General features: G+C 57.5%; 2 protein-coding genes across 8 annotated transcripts; one reads left to right on the plus strand and one right to left on the minus strand.

Annotated features, from left to right (window-relative positions):
• Positions 1-4,143, plus strand: TMUB2 (transmembrane and ubiquitin like domain containing 2). Of its 4 annotated transcripts, XM_045985056.1 has the most exons (4): positions 183-748; positions 1,364-1,530; positions 2,047-2,613; positions 2,865-4,143. In XM_045985056.1, exons 2-4 carry the CDS (start codon positions 1,526-1,528, stop codon positions 3,229-3,231), a joined length of 939 nt encoding a protein of 312 aa, XP_045841012.1. In that variant the 5' UTR covers positions 183-748; positions 1,364-1,525; the 3' UTR covers positions 3,232-4,143. The 4 variants fall into 4 exon arrangements, with proteins under 4 accessions (XP_045841014.1, XP_045841013.1, XP_045841011.1 ...); XM_045985058.1 differs by lacking the exons at positions 183-748; positions 1,364-1,530 and adding an exon at positions 1-79; XM_045985057.1 differs by lacking the exons at positions 183-748; positions 1,364-1,530 and adding an exon at positions 32-133.
• Positions 4,144-4,205: 62 nt separating this feature from the next.
• ATXN7L3 (ataxin 7 like 3) lies at positions 4,206-11,853 on the minus strand. Of its 4 annotated transcripts, none has more exons than XM_045985050.1 (13): positions 11,656-11,853; positions 10,185-10,295; positions 9,755-9,887; positions 9,369-9,540; positions 9,101-9,198; positions 8,880-8,902; positions 8,506-8,572; positions 8,268-8,353; positions 7,871-7,939; positions 7,554-7,597; positions 7,209-7,280; positions 6,959-7,116; positions 4,206-6,845 (listed from the first exon to the last, which is right to left on the minus strand). In XM_045985050.1, exons 2-13 carry the CDS (start codon positions 10,233-10,235, stop codon positions 6,697-6,699), a joined length of 1,122 nt encoding a protein of 373 aa, XP_045841006.1. In that variant the 5' UTR covers positions 10,236-10,295; positions 11,656-11,853; the 3' UTR covers positions 4,206-6,696. The 4 variants fall into 4 exon arrangements, with proteins under 4 accessions (XP_045841006.1, XP_045841008.1, XP_045841009.1 ...); XM_045985052.1 differs by having other exon boundaries at positions 8,506-8,551; positions 11,656-11,851; XM_045985053.1 differs by having other exon boundaries at positions 8,268-8,296; positions 11,656-11,850.
• Between the last annotated feature and the right edge of the window lie 2,935 nt (positions 11,854-14,788).

Here is a 14,788-nt window from a genome sequence, read left to right on the forward strand (position 1 = left end):
CTTCCGGGAGAAGCCGGAAGAGACGGGACTCTGGACAGAATCGGGGATAGCCAGCCCCTCCCCCGGCCCCTACGGAAAGGTGAGTCCATGGGCCGTCCTGGCGAAGTCAAAACATTTAGTCTGGCCGTTTCAGGTGAGGACCTCTTTCCCTATCCAGGCACAGTACCGGCTCAATCCCTCTTTAATTTCCCATGACTCCCCGCGCACTCAAGCCCCGCCCCCAGGCCCCCAGCCCCGCCCCAAAGTTTGAGGGGTGTGGATGGTTTGTGACCCCCTCGCCGGACCCTGTCCCTTATGGGCTGGGAGAATTGAGCTTGGCGGCCAGGAACCAGGTAGCCTTTCGCCTCGGGTGGGCCCACCGACTCCTCTCCAGCGCCGCGAGAATAGGGCCGCCCCACGCGGAGCCTTCGCCTCAGAAAAGGCAGGGTCGGGACCCCTCCTCACCGCGCGGTCAGGGTCGCCTACAGACTGAGGAGACCCCAAAGGCCTCTGACGCGGGAGACGTGGGGTCCTCCCCAGCCCACGAAAGTGCCTTGTGTTTGTGCCAGTCGTTTTCGCTTCTGTTCGCCGCAGTTTCCTTTTCTGTAAATCAGAATTGGTGACATTAACCATCTTACCGTTAGGGGCTAGTTGTGGGAGCGATAAGTAATTGCTGCCATTTATTTATTGAACCATTGCAATGTGCCAGACACTGTGCTAAGTATTTTGCTTCGATGATTTCCCGTCACCGTCAAAACAACCTTATGAGGTAGGTACTATTTTTAACCCCATTTTACTGATGAGAAAGCTGAGGCTTTGAGAAAGTTGTCCGAGATTCGAGAGCTAGTAAGAGGCAAGGCCAGGATTATAATTAGGTTTTTTGTTTTTTTGTTTTTTTACTCCAGAACCCATGTTCTAAATAAGGATGTGGGAGCCATTCAGATGTTGCTATGTCCTACAGATATTCTTTGAGCGGCTACTATGGTATTATGCTGGGCTCTAGGGTACATAGAAAAATACATGTGATCCTGTCTTTCAGAAGTCTAGTAGAGAAAGATGGACTGGCAGAGGAGTATAATGAAGTTTTATAGGTATTGTCAGAATACTCTGTTGATGCTAATCATCAGATTGGATTTGCCTGGGGCCAGTTGTGAAAGCCCCACATTCTGTGAGGGAAAGAGTAGGTACTCTGAAGGAGCAAGCCACCATCCTTCTGCCTTTCTGAGAAATCGCCAGGGGAGAAACTACACCGTGCACGAAGAGAGATAGGAATATGGATTGTGAGAGCTATTTTGGAATCTTTTCCAAATCCTTTCCATTTAGTGGTTTTGTAGTTTTGAGCCTCTGGTGGTGTTTCTGGTGTCTGTCCTCCTTCGCTTCCTAGGACTTGTCAGAAGAATTTCAGAGGTGGCAGACACGGTGCCTGCTGCATGATGTCTGCTGATGGCTCCTGCAGATGTGTCCCCTTTGGGGTGGTCTGACCATGCTTCTGATGAAAAATTAATTTTTTGGTTCTTGACATCTGAACCTGAATACGTGACCATGAATGAGGTAGGGTTCAAATGGAAAAATCTGGCAAGAGTGGCTGCACTATGCCTCCAGAAGACCCTAAAATAAAATATTTCAGGCTTTTTGGTCTCTCAGAAGCCATCTTGGAGGCTTCTCAGGGGGCATAGTTGCTAGACCAAGTGATAGAAATCCTAGAGAAACTCAGGGCATAAAGAAGCAAACGTTTTTTCCCCCACTTACCAAAAAAGCAACAGCCAGTGACAGCAGCAGTCACCACAACAAAGCCATGAAATGTTCCTGATGATCCATGCTCATTGGGAGCTCGAAATGTGAGAGAGGAAAGATGTGGAACCTGAAAGCTAGTGTTTCACAACAGAGGCAGAGGGTAAGTCCTTAGCTTTAGGTTGGGGATCCAAGGGTAGGAAGGTTTGTTCCCCCTTCTGTAGGACACTGAACTCCATTTTCTTTCAGGGCTGAGTCAGTTAGGACCTGAAGGAACTAGGAACCTGGTTGCAACCCCACATACCTTGCTGATGCTATCCCCCTTTGTTCCTGCAGTGTCGACCCAGTCAGCAGCCAGGCCATGGAGTTCTCTGATGTCACCCTCATTGAGGGTGTGGGTAATGAGGTGACTGTGGTGGCAGGTGTGGTGGTGCTGATTCTAGCCTTGGTCCTAGCTTGGCTCTCTACCTACGTAGCAGACAGCGGTAGCAACCAGCTCCTGGGCACCATTGTGTCAGCTGGAGACACGTCCGTCCTCCACCTGGGGCATGTGGACCATCTAGTGGCAGGCCAAGGCACCCCAGAGCCAACCGAACTCCCCCATCCATCAGAGGGTAATGATGAGAAGGCTGAAGAGGCTGGCGAAAGTGGGGGAGACTCCACGGGGGAGCCTGAAGCTGGGGGCGGTGTTGAGCCAAGCCTCGAGCATCTGCTTGACATCCAAGGCCTTCCCAAAAGACACGCGGGCCCGGAAAGCAGCAGTCCAGAGGCCCCTCTGAGATCTGAGGATAGCGGCTGCCTCCCTCCCAGCCCCAGCCTCATCAGTGTGCGGCTCAAATTCCTCAATGACACCGAGGAGCTGGCGGTGGCCAGGCCGGAGGATACTGTGGGTGCCCTGAAGAGGTGAGTGGACCGGAAAGTGGGCAGCTGCTCATACCCCCCGCCCACAGCCCTTGGTCGCTTGAGAGGAGCCCGGTATCCACCTGGGAGTAGCGGGGAGGTATCGGGTCCGGCCCCCACCAAGGCTGGGTGGGATACCTCTTAGAAACTTACCCTTCAGCTCTTCCCTCATTGCCCTGTTTTTCTGGCCCAGGCCTGTCAGCCTTCTCATTCCTCGCCTTCTGTCTTGCCTTCTATCTCTTCCGTCCTTGCAGTAAATACTTCCCTGGACAGGAGAGCCAGATGAAACTCATCTACCAGGGGCGTCTGCTGCAGGACCCAGCTCGCACACTGCGTTCCCTGAACATTACCGACAACTGTGTGATTCACTGCCACCGCTCACCCCCAGGGTCAGCTGTTCCAGGCCCTTCAGCCTCCCTGGCCCCCTCCTCGGCCACTGAACCCCCCAGCCTTGGCGTCAGTGTGGGCAGCCTCATGGTGCCTGTGTTTGTGGTGCTGTTGGGTGTGGTCTGGTACTTCCGTATCAATTACCGCCAGTTCTTCACAGCACCTGCCACTGTCTCCCTGGTGGGGGTCACTGTCTTCTTCAGCTTCCTAGTATTTGGGATGTATGGACGATAAGGACATAGGGAGAAAATGAAAGGCATGGTCTTCCTCCTTTATGGCCTCCCCCCTTTCCTGGCCAGAGCTGGGCCCAAGGGCTTGGGAGGGAGGGGTGGAAAGGATGTGGCAGGTCCTCCTCCATAGGACATAGGCAAGTACGGGGCCTCCCCTTCACGTCCACAAGGGTACAGACATCCCATCTCTGTGCAAGCACAACTCAGGTAGAAACAAGGATGTCATTTTCCTTCACTTGTAGGGTCCACAAGTTCAGAACTGAGCTGATGGCCCAGCTCAGTGGGGAGCCTGGGCTCTGAGGATTCCCTCCCAGCTGTGGCCCTCGCTCTTCCCATTGTCCTGCATGTCTGCTCCTCAGTACCCAGGGCCGCCTGCCAGGGCAGCTCAGCATGGCCCCAGCATACTTCTGTAGGGAGCCTGGAGTATTTTTCTGTTTCTTAAGGGAATATCCGTCTTTTGAGACTGAAGTCACACAGCAGGAATGAAGTCCACTTCCCTTTCAGGCACCTAGCTGCCTCTTACCTTCTCCATCCGCCCCTGTAGCAGGAATAGGGTGTTCTCTGTGTTCTGGATAGTTTCCAGTGTTCTCCCCTTTTTTTCAAAGCACTTTGCTTGTATTTTTTTTTTTTTTAAACAGTCCTTTATAGAGCTCAGTCAGAAAGGGGATTGGGGCACAAAGCCAAGCCCCCAGCATTGGGAGAGGCCAAGCCACAGCTGCTGCTACCCTAGGCCTAAGGCTGTAAGCAAGAGACAGCTCTGGCCCTCAGCCAGTGTCCACCCTGCCCAGCTCCAAGGACGAGCTCTGGGTATGGAGCCCTGGGCCCCAGGCCCTTGCCTCTGGGCTTCTCAGATGGAGGGTCAGTGTCTGTGACTAAATAAAGTTCCATTTTGTGGCTGTGGAGCCTCCTTCTGTGACATTAAGAGAATGGCTTTGCTCTGCCCCCATTGACATGGTAAGGAGGGTGGGTAGGCCGGGCTACCAACGGGAGATGCAGTTTATTTACACCAGCAGCCATGGGGGCAGGGGAAATACACAGCGTTTACAAAGTTAGCTACCTGTACAGGATGGATTACATATGCAAAAATAAAAATCTCAAGACCACAGGACAGCGTGAGCCCCACCCCCCTCCCCCAATGACCCCAGCATGCGGTAATGCCAGGCGGGTGGCCCCTGGGCATGCGGGGGGGAGTGATGCATGGAAGGAAAAGCCACCGGCCATGGAAATTAGTACAGAACCCCCCCACACACACTCAGACACATGATAGGATACAGGTGGACGACACCTAGCTGGGGTGGGAAGGATGGGAATTGAGACCCACACAGCCTGCTGTTAGAGGGAGGGGAATGGAGAGCTCCTAGCCCCTGTTCAACTACATGGTAGGGGGGCACACTCTCCCCAGAAGGAAAGGGGTTTGCTCCCTCAGGGTCCCTGCTGGACCAAGCCCATCTCTTACCCAGCTTGGGCAGGGGGCTGTGCCCTGAGGGCGGGCCAAGGAACAATGGGGAAGTGGATGTGGACAAACCAGTTCCCAAACTACTTCCCACTTCTCCCTCCTCCAACCAGAGGGGGGAAAGGGAGAGGCCAGAGGGGAAAGGGTATGGTAGGGCCTGAGCTGCAGCTGCCTCTCAGAAGGGAGAATGGCCTGAGCCGTCGTCCTCCCTTCACCTTCAGCCCACTCCCAAGACATCATTTGGAAGCAGGCTGGAGGCTGGCTGAAATCCTCCTTTCCCTCTGGCTTCCCCTTAGAGGGAGAAGACTATGGAGGGTCAAGAACAGAGGAGCCCAGGCCCCAGGATTTATTCTAACTCCTGCCAAAATTTGTTTGGCTTTTTAAAAAATAATCACAATTCTTGGGTTAAAAACCAATTTGTAACCAAGCATCAGCCACAATCAGAACCACCCCAGGGGGGGGACTGGGGTTCCAGACAGGGTACTGCAGCCCTATCTCTTGTTGTTCCCTTAACCCTCTAGGGTCCCTAACCCAAAATCAGTCCAACCAGTCCTGGGTACTAGCTACCCAAATGTGGGATGGCTCCTCCTGGGAAGAGGGCAGGGTTCACATCCAGCAAATGCCAGAGAACATGGCTCAGGGTCAACTCCATCCCTGTGTCAGCTCTGCTCCCGGCCCAGACTGTAGTCCTCCAGCTCGGTTTCTGGGAGCGATGGTGCCCACGTGGAGGTGGGACGGTACATCTCTTCAGGATGTAGACCAGGCAGGTGGGCACATTGGCATGACAGTCCCACAGAGGGGCAATGCTGAGGCACGACAGCCCTCCACTGACAACCCAGAGCACGGAGACTAGCCTCTGCCCACCCCAACTCCTAGCAAAAGGGGAGAGGTAAAAGATCAGGATTTTCCTCAGAGCCCCAAACCACGAGTACAGAATAAATAACTTAAAAGCGGCTAAGGAAGGGGAAACAGGGCAGGCTTTGGAGGCAGGAGCATCGAGAGAGGAACTGAAGCTGGTCAAGGTGAAGGAGGGGGGTAAGCAAGCAGCAGTTGGGAACTTGGACTGCCCTGCTAGGGCAGCGGGGCAGGGGAGGCGGGAGGAACATGGGGCCACCCCAGGAGGGTGAGGCTGGGCCCCTTCCTGGGGCAGGGAATGAGGTAAGAAAACATTTCAAATAAAGCAGCACCGTTCCCTCTCACCTTGGGGCCCCACTCCTCACCAGCCCTGGGTCAGGGAGGAAAGGTAGGGGGGGGGGAGTCATTCTGATACACAGCTCCCTCTTCCTACCCTCCCCTTGCCTCTTCCGTGAAGCTGTAGAGGCTGGAGGCCCTTTCCTGGCACCCAACAACAAAAGGACAGCTCCTGCTGCCAAGGAGGCCCATGGGGACTGAGGGGAAAGGGCTGCCCCTGAGGGGCAGGGAAGGCGGTGGCAGTTCTGGACGCCCACCTCAGCAGACAGCTTGCTGGGCCTGCCTACCCCTGGGATTGGGGGCATCTGATAGGATTCTGCACACAGACAGGACACACCCAGCCCTGCCCCTCAGCTCCAAGCACCGGACCCATTCACATTGCTGAGGGCGGCTGGGGGAGGCCCCCTCCAGGCTCAGCTTCCAACCCACAGCCTCCCCGGTAGCCACAATGCTTCTCGGCAGGGCTTAGTCCAGTTCCTGGGGTGGGGGGGCAGGCAGTGCCCTGGCACAGTGCCCAGGTCAGGCCCCTGGCCTAGCTGGACATCCAGTAACTCACAGAATAAATAGGAAAACCGCCTCCCCACCAAACTTATGTCCAAGGCATAATATGTCCAGGTCTGAGTCCTGCATGCCAAGGGGTCGTGCTCCGTCGCAGAGGACCCTGACACCCCCCAGGGGCGCATAACTGGATCCTCTGCCTGCCTGGCCCCACCAAGCTTCCCAAGCCCAAACCCCCAGCAGCCGTCCATTCGCCAGGCTTTGCCACCTGGGTGGGGGTTGGGAGAGAGGGCTCTGCTCAGCCAAAGGCTAACCCTTGCACTCAAGTCAGTTGATGTCATCGTAGATGCTGGGCGTCGGGGGTGCCGGTGGCTTTGGCTTCTTCTTCTTGTTGGAGCCCAGGCTGGAGGCAGTCCCTACCAGGCTCAGATGGGATTTCTTTTTCTTGGTTTTCCGTGACTCAGAGCTGTTGGTACCTGAAGAGAGAGAGGCACCATGGATGCAGGCTGGGCTGTGTCCGGAGAACACGGGTGTCCCCATAGCCCTGGCCTTGGGCAGAGAGCCCGTGGGGCCCAGATGCATCACCTACCTAGACCCCATCCCTGATTCTCACTCGTCTTGGAGGAGCCTGAATCGGAGGGCGAGAGATCAGAGGAGCCGTCCCACTGAAGCCGGCTGATCAGGGCCTGGCTGTCAGTCATGTCAAAGCTGTCATTATCCAGGGAACTCTCGACCTCTGGAAGGACGCTGGAAAGAGGAGGGGTCAAAGAAGGGCTTCAGGGATACCAGTCATCATCCTAATCTTCCACAACCCACCACCTCCCCGGAGGCTCCCTTACGCTGAGGGTCCGAGGAAATAAATGCGCACGGCTCGCCGCTGCTCATCTGTGTGCTGGGGGCAGCGCACGGACCTGGTGGGGAGAGAACTCATCAGACCCTGACAAGGCAGGAAGAGTCTGAGGACCTCAGGTGAAGCCCCTTTCCCCTAGCAGAGGTGGGAGGACGGACACAGACAGGGAAGGGATAAACAGAGTGCCCCCAGATTGTGGCCTACGGCCTGACCATTAGAGGAGGGAGGGGAAGGGTGGGAGCCCCACTGCTCAAGTCCCAGCATACTCTCGACCCATGCCCAGGGTGAGTGTGCGGGAGGGCCCCCGGCTCCCTTTTCTAGGTTCTGAGCTCACCTTGTGCACATCTTCTTGGTGTGTTCAGAAATCACCCCACATTGCTGGAAGAGGAATATAAGCTGAAAGGAGGGACAGAGGGGAACCCACTCTAGATACTAGGTATTCTCTTCTGTACAGACGCTAGGAGGCACAGGCAGAATCGGCCCCAAGGTATCCAGAACAGACAGTCCCAGACTACCACAGGCCGGGAAACCTAATTCCAGAGAGAGTGAGCTAGGTGGCCCTGACTGCTGTCACCAGCCTCTTCCAGGGACAGGACCACTGCCTATGGCTCCAGCCCACTCCCAAGGGCCTCCCCCTCGCCAGTCTCTCACCGTGGTGAGCAGGTTACGCAGCTCGTCCGGCCCCAGGGTTTCGTAGCTGATCCCAGTTGAGTTGTTATACTAGGGGAGAAGCAAAGATACAGGTCAGAGAAGAGGCAGCTCTGGGGGGTTGGGGGGGAAGGGACAGATGGGGTTGGGGAACCAGTCTCTCTGGTCTGTCTCTATGGGGGGAGGGCCCTGAGCCAACAGCACTTTCCCAGGGATACTCTTCCCATCCCACCTGCGCGCCGGGGAGCGGCTGGAACCCAGCAAGAACAGAAATATGCAAGACCGAAATACCCCATCTAGTGCTTCTGGCCTCAGCATTCTGATCCCCACCTGTCCAAATCCCACCCAACCCACAACTGGGAAAATGACAGAGAACCTGAGAGGGGTGGCACCCACTCACCTTAAAAGGATCCGAATTGCTAAGTTCCCCTGAAGAAGAAAAAAGAAGGGGAAGGGTGTTTGATGCAGAGGTACAGACAGAGAACCCTGAAAATAACCAGAGAGGAAGTGGGGGTGACAGAAGGATCACAGGCCCTCCCTCGATACCCCAGTTCCCCTATGCCCCCCACCCCCACCCTCCAGCAATGAGTCCCAGCAGACGTACCTAGAATCACCCCCATCGTTCAAGCCCCACTTACCATTTTTGTGTTTTAAAGACTTGGATCTTCGAGGGGAATTGGGGTTCTGGAATGGGAGATACCACAGCTTTGGGGAAAGGGTAACGATAAGGGGGAGCCGAGAACCCAGGGAAGGAAAAAAGATTTGACAAAGAAACATCCTCAAATTCCTACTCTTCCTCCCCAGTAAGAGGCCCACCTACCCATATTCCCTCCTCCCCTACTCCCCCAAGGCCTCCACTGCCCTCCTGCCCACCACAGATACCCTCATCCCGAAACCCAGTGAGGAACCCCATGACCTCAGACTTGAGTCAAGACACCCGAAGACTCCCTGCCCAAAGGGGAGGGTATCTGTCCTTCGCCCAAATTTCCCTCATGCTTGCCCCGGCTCTCACCTTGTCTGATTTTCTCTTCTTGGCTGTGTCAGACAAAAACAAAAGGTCAGGGTCACTCAACCTAAGTTCTCAAGCTAGAACCCCTACGGAAACACACCAGGCCACATTCTCCCCTCCTCACTCAACCTAACAACTTGTGACCCTTACCTACCCAACTCCTGCTTGCCCACCTCAGCCCGATGCCCGCCCCCCACCCCAGCTTCCCCAGAGTCCCCAAACACCTTTCTTCTCTGAGCCATAGGACCAGTCGTTGTCGTTGATGTCATCATTATCCTCTTGGTCACTCTCCGACTTGTTCATATTGTTACTATTGGCAATCCTGCCAACGGAACAGAAGAGAAAGGGTCAAGGCGGCCACCTCTCTCTGCCACTGGCCGCAGAGGCCAAGCACGTGCCACCCCTGAGCCCTACCAAGGCCCCGGGGGGAGGGGTGACTACGCCTCGGAACATGGCACGAGAGAGACGAGTCTCGCAACTTTGGGTCCTCACCGGCGGTTGGCGATGCGGCTGCTGTTCCGGCCCATCCCCAGGCACTTCTCCAGATGGGGAGCGAAGCGGGAGGCAGCGATACTGCGACTGCAGTTGGGGCAGACACACTCCTTGCTCTTCCACTGGTTGAAAACCTGTCCAAAGATGTCCAACCCCGGCTGGTCCACGATCTCTGGGGACAGGAGAGGCGTGGCGATCAGGGCAGGCGGGGGACCTCTTGTTTCCCGCCCGTGGCCCCGTGGCCTCTTGAACCCACCCCCACCCCCTCCACCGCGGAGGCTCGCAGCAACTCTAGGGGCTACATCTGGTCCAGCTGCCAGAGGAGGGACTTCCAAGGATCCCTGGGGGGCTGGACTGGACAGCTCTCCTTCAACCCTGAAGCTCACCAAAATCCTTCATGCTATCAGGGTCCGTGTCGTCCAGGAAGAAGTAGCCACACTTGACAGCCCGGTGCACCTCGAAGCAGAATCCCAAACAAGAATCCTCAACCAGGTCCGCGTATATCTCCTGAGCGATGGCCTGGGCCCAGGGGAGAACGTCTGTGGTCAGGAAGAGTCACAGTCCCCTGGACTGAGAGCAACTCTCACTAACCACATCTGCCCATTCGCCCTGGCCCCAAATCATGCTTTCTTCGGCCATTTTCCCCATCTTGACTTCACGTCCTTTCTTCTTCTGGATCCTTGGGCCTTCTCAGCTGGCTATTCCCTTTAAGGAACCAGGCTGACTACCCCAATTCCTCTTTGGTGTGAATGCCAGATACAGCGGCGTAGAGACGCCCAGAGAAAGAACTAGAGGCACGCGTGGGGCAGCCCTCACCTCTAGTTTGCTGTTATCCAGGCCAGACAAAGACATTTCCTCCATTTTCATTTGTAAACTCTTGTGGAGACGGCGCTCTGACTGCTCATAGCACAGCGGGCGGCAACACGGCTGCACACACGGGGGTGAGGGGTTCTGGTGTGAGGCCAAGGCACCTCTGAAGACCGCCACCTCCCCTCTGCACCTCGCTGCCCAGAGCCTAATCCTGGCATCAGGATCTACCCCTCCCCAAGGCCCAGGCTCACTAAGTCTGGATGGTCCTTCAGGGCCTGAAACCCAAAGGCGGCCTAGTCCTTCCCAGGACTGAACTCGGGCCTTGGACTCTGCTATCAGACAAAGTCTGGGTCTATGGGAGGCAGCAGCTCACCCCAGGTCCCCCAAACTCAAACCCCTCTTCCATACCCATGGTGCAATGCAGCAGGGGGAGGAGAAGGAACTCTAAGGCCTCAAAGCAAACCCACAGGGTGTGGCAAAGAACTGCACAGACTCCTAAATGCACCCCCCCCCCTTCCCTAGGCTCTCCTCAGAGTCACCTCTGCTTTCAGCCAGGATGTCCACTTGGGGGGGTACTGCTACCAGAAGTAGGAATGGCCCTAGAACCCTACAACCTTCACCCCACTCTCTCTTCCCTTGAAATAAGCCTGTGACTACAGCAGGGGAACAGAGCCCACAGAAACCGAGAGCTGAAGGAGCCTTTCCAGCCACCATGATCAAGAAGAGGGGTAGAGCCCGCTTGGGATGGCATGCCGGGAGTGGGCACTCCCCTTACCTGTTCTTCTTTTAGATAACCACCCTCCCTCCCTCAGGACCAGCCCGGAAGTCTCTCCAAGAGCCCCAAAGTCCAGGAATCCCCACCAAAGGATTCAGAAACAGCGCCCACAGTCCGGGGCCCCTCTGAACGGTGGGTACGAGTTTAAGGAGCTGCCGGCCTAGAGTGGGGTGGGGACTGACAAATGAGCCAGGGGCACTGGGGAGGGTAGGAGGCCGGGCCTCGGCTCTTCCCCCGTCCCTGCGGCACTGCTGCTGCATCATACCGACTGGGGGGAGGAGAGCCGAGCCGCCCGAGGCCGGCGCCGGTCCGGGACAGTCCGACCCCTAGAGAGTGGGCAGAGTGGGACGCGTCCCGGCCCCTCTCCTTCCCCGCCCGCCGACAGCCCCAGCCGGCCGGGGAGAGGAGTCCGGGAGGGTGTCTCTATTGTCCCGGGGGCTGGGGCCTGGCTCCCTAACAAAGGCCCCGCGCCCCCTCCCCGGCCGGCCCTGCCCCGCCCAGGGGGGACCCAGACAGGGGGAGAGCTGGGGGCCCCGGCCGGGCCGGGAAGCCGGGGGAAGCCGGGCGTTTCCGCGTCGGCCCGGGGGGAGGGGAAGGGGCGCTGACCCAGACCTGGGGGGAGGGGGCCCAAGCCCCGCCTCGGGCCCCGCCCCCCGCCCCCCACAGGCCCCTCCCCCGTCCCCGTCTCCGTCCCGTACTCACCCCGCCCGGGGGGCCGCGCCGGGGCCCGGCGGCCTCTCAGGGCCGCGTCCTCCGGCGGCGGCGGCGGCGGCGGCTGCTCCGGAGCCCCATGTCCGTCGGTCCGTCCTCGCCTCTCCCCGGGGCCCGGGGCCCGGGGCCGGGGGGTCGGGCCGCCCCCCCGCCTCGCCGCCTCACCGGGCGGCCATGGCCCCTTCCCCTCCCTTCTCGTCCCGTCGCCGCCTCCTCCTCCTCACCTCACCCCGCCCGCGCGCAGTCCGCGCGCCGTCCGCGCGCCCCTCCCCCCGCCCCCCACTCCAGCCCGCCTCTCCCGGGCGGGGGGTGCGGCGCGAGCCCGGAGCGCGCGCGCGTGCCGCGACCGGAGGATGGATGGATGGAGCGAGCGAGAACGCGAGCGTGCGCGCGCGCGCCCCTCTCCCCCTCCCTCCGCGCGGGCGCGAGGCCAAGCGCGAGCGCGCTCCAACCTCCTCCTCTTCCTCCTCCCGCCCCTCTTCAACACCCCGCCCCCGCCCTCCCTTCCTCTTCCTTCTTTCGCTTTCGCGCGCCCAGCGACTGCTCGCGCCTGCTAGAAGGGCCCGAGCGCGTGCATCTGCCCCGCGGCCGCAGCTCGGCAGCATTTGCTCCAGGGGGCGGGGACCGGGCGGGGAGGAGGGGCGCCACGCCGCCGTCCAAAGTACCGGCGGACGGGGACGGGGGCGGGGAGATGGGCGGGGCTTTCGGGAGCCACCTCGGCCAATCGCCGTCTCGCCTCGGTCCGGCCGGCCCAATAGGATAGCGGTGGGTGGAGCGACGTTCAAGGTGAGGTGCGCGGTGCGCTGGGGGCGGAGACGTTGTGCCGTCCCGGCCGGCTCCGGGGCGGGGGCAGCGGGTGGCGTCGAAAGAGAGCGCCGGCTCCCAGCCGAGCCTGGGACGCCTTCCGGCCCAGGATCCCCCGCCCTTCCCTCGGGGCTCCCGGCTCTTCTCCCCCACCCCCCAACTCCGCCCCCGCCCCCGGCGCCCCCACTCCGGCATTTACCCCGTAGCCTGCAGCCACTTCTCTGAAGAGGCCGGAGTTGAAGTGGGGATCTGTTAGCACCTCAGGGCAGAAAACCTATGGAGCCAAAGGGGCTCGTCTGAGCCTCCGTTCCCCTGTTTCTGGGCGGGTCTCAGCCCACTCCAGGCCTGCGAGCCAACGAACGCCCGAGATGAGGGTCCTGTGCTGGGGGCGGAGGCCGAGCTGTGCCCTTCTGAGACGAGCGCCCTCCCGGCGCTCAGCCTAATTTAGATCCCACACCTGCTCGGCTTTCCTGCTTCCGGAACCCACGCTGGACCCCCCACCTCTCGGACAGCCTGCCTGGCTCTGGCCAGACCCTTCCCCCGACTCCGCGCCACCCCCCTGGGTGTGCCCATATCCGCGCGCTCTCACGGTCCCTCTTTACCTTCTGGAGGAAAAGGCCTTTCCTAGCCGCAACCGATGCCCAGACTGGCCCTTCTATCTCGGTTATTCTCTGGGTCTGGAGTGTTGGAATGGGGGTCTGACAGCCCTCTTGCCCTAGAAGAGGGGGTTAAACGAGGGAAGTGTTAAATATTACACTTGGGGATTACACTTAGCTGTTTGGTCTCAAGCAAACATATATTGTGGCAATGGTCCTAAGTGGTTAAGACCAGGAGTCAAATTTAAATATGCGGACCTGGCAAATAAACTTGGGCAAGTGAGCTCTCTGTTGCCTCAGTTTACTCTGTTGTCACCGGGTATAATGATAGTACCTATCTCATTAGGTTGTTGTGAGGACTGACAAGTCAGTGCATGTGAAACTCTTAGCTCAGTGTAAGTGGTTTATAAATTTTAGCTGTTATTCGTAAGTGCTCTAAGAATTCTTACAGTGCCCTGTGCTGGGATGCAAAGATGAAATAAGACAGTTGTGCTTCCTCAAGAAGTTCACAAATTTGTCAGACAGACAGAACTGAGGGAAAATAATTGCCAAACACTGTGATAAAAATGAGAGAGAGGGGGGCGCCTGAGTGGCTCAGTTGGTTAAAGCCTCTGCCTTTGGCTCGGGTCATGATCCCAGGGTCCTGGGATCGAGTCCCACATCGGGCTCTCTGCTCAGTGGGGAGCCTGCTTCCCTTTCTCTTTCTCTGCCTGCCTATTTGCCTACATGTGATCTCTGTCAAATAAAAAATAAATTAATTAATTAAAAAACCTTTAAAAAAAAATAGAGAGGGCACCTGGGTGGCTCAGTCAGTTAAGCATCTGACTTAGGCTCAGGTCATGATCCTGGGGTCCCAGGATTGAGCCCTGTCCGCCTCCCTGCTCAGTGGGGAGTCTGCTTCTCCCTCTGCCCCCCCCCCCCCCCCGCTTGCTTGCTCTCTCAAATAAATAAGCAAAATCTTAAAAAACAAAAACAAAAAACACAAGAGAGATGCACAGGGGGTGGGGTGGCCAGGACAACAGATAAAATGTTGTAAGAGAGTTGGTCAGTAACAGCTTCTTGTAGTGGGAGATGAACCAGTTCAAGGCAGACCAGGAAGGTGCTACAATCCCAGACAGCAAACTTCAGGAGTATGGTTCAGTTTGGGACCCCGGCTGGAACATAGGAATGGGTGGGGAAGCAGCAGGTGAGCAGGTCAGACCATACAGGACTAAAGGTGTGCTGAGTAATAAGGGCTTTAGACCTAGAGGCCATGAGGAGTCCTCAAGGGGAACCATTTGATCAGACTTGAATTTTAAGTAGATCATTCTGGCATGCTGAGTCTATAGATTTCATTCATTCATTCATTCATTCATTTGAGGTCGGGGTTGGGGGTGGGGAGAGTACAAGTAGGGGGAGTGACAGAGGGAGAGGGAGAAGCAGGTTCCTGCTGAGCGGGGAGCCTGATGCAGGGCTTGATCCCAGGACCCTGGCATCATGACCTGAGCTGAAGGTAGGCGCTTAACCAACTGAGCCACCCAGGCACCCCGAGTCTGTAGATTTTTGTTATCAATCAACGCTTGTGAGGTAAAGGACAAAGAAGCTCTGAAAATACCTTTAACCAAGATGGGGACCTCAGAGGAGGAGATATGAGGATATACGAAGGACAGGTTCAGTTTGGTGTATTTGTAGGTACTGTGGGACCAGCTGGTGGAGACTTTCTGAAGGTCACTGGAGAGGCCAGG

The sequence above is a fragment of the Meles meles genome, chromosome 18, assembly GCF_922984935.1.
Source record: "Meles meles chromosome 18, mMelMel3.1 paternal haplotype, whole genome shotgun sequence".
NCBI classification, from domain to species: Eukaryota; Metazoa; Chordata; class Mammalia; order Carnivora; family Mustelidae; genus Meles; species Meles meles.

Bases quoted from the DNA above. Each gene is read 5' to 3' on its own strand.
- TMUB2 (XM_045985055.1), top strand. From the start codon at position 714: ATGATTTCCCGTCACCGTCAAAACAACCTTATGAG. The intron at 749-2,046 runs GTAGGTACTATT...TTGTTCCTGCAG, and splicing joins CGTCAAAACAACCTTATGAG to TGTCGACCCAGTCAGCAGCC. The intron at 2,614-2,864 runs GTGAGTGGACCG...CCGTCCTTGCAG, and splicing joins ACTGTGGGTGCCCTGAAGAG to TAAATACTTCCCTGGACAGG.
- ATXN7L3 (XM_045985050.1), bottom strand. From the start codon at position 10,235: ATGAAAATGGAGGAAATGTCTTTGTCTGGCCTGGATAACAGCAAACTA. The intron at 8,903-9,100 runs GTGTTTGGGGAC...TGTCTGACACAG, and splicing joins CTATGGCTCAGAGAAGAAAG to CCAAGAAGAGAAAATCAGAC. The intron at 7,598-7,870 runs GTGAGAGACTGG...TTCCTCTTCCAG, and splicing joins TGCGTAACCTGCTCACCACG to CAATGTGGGGTGATTTCTGA.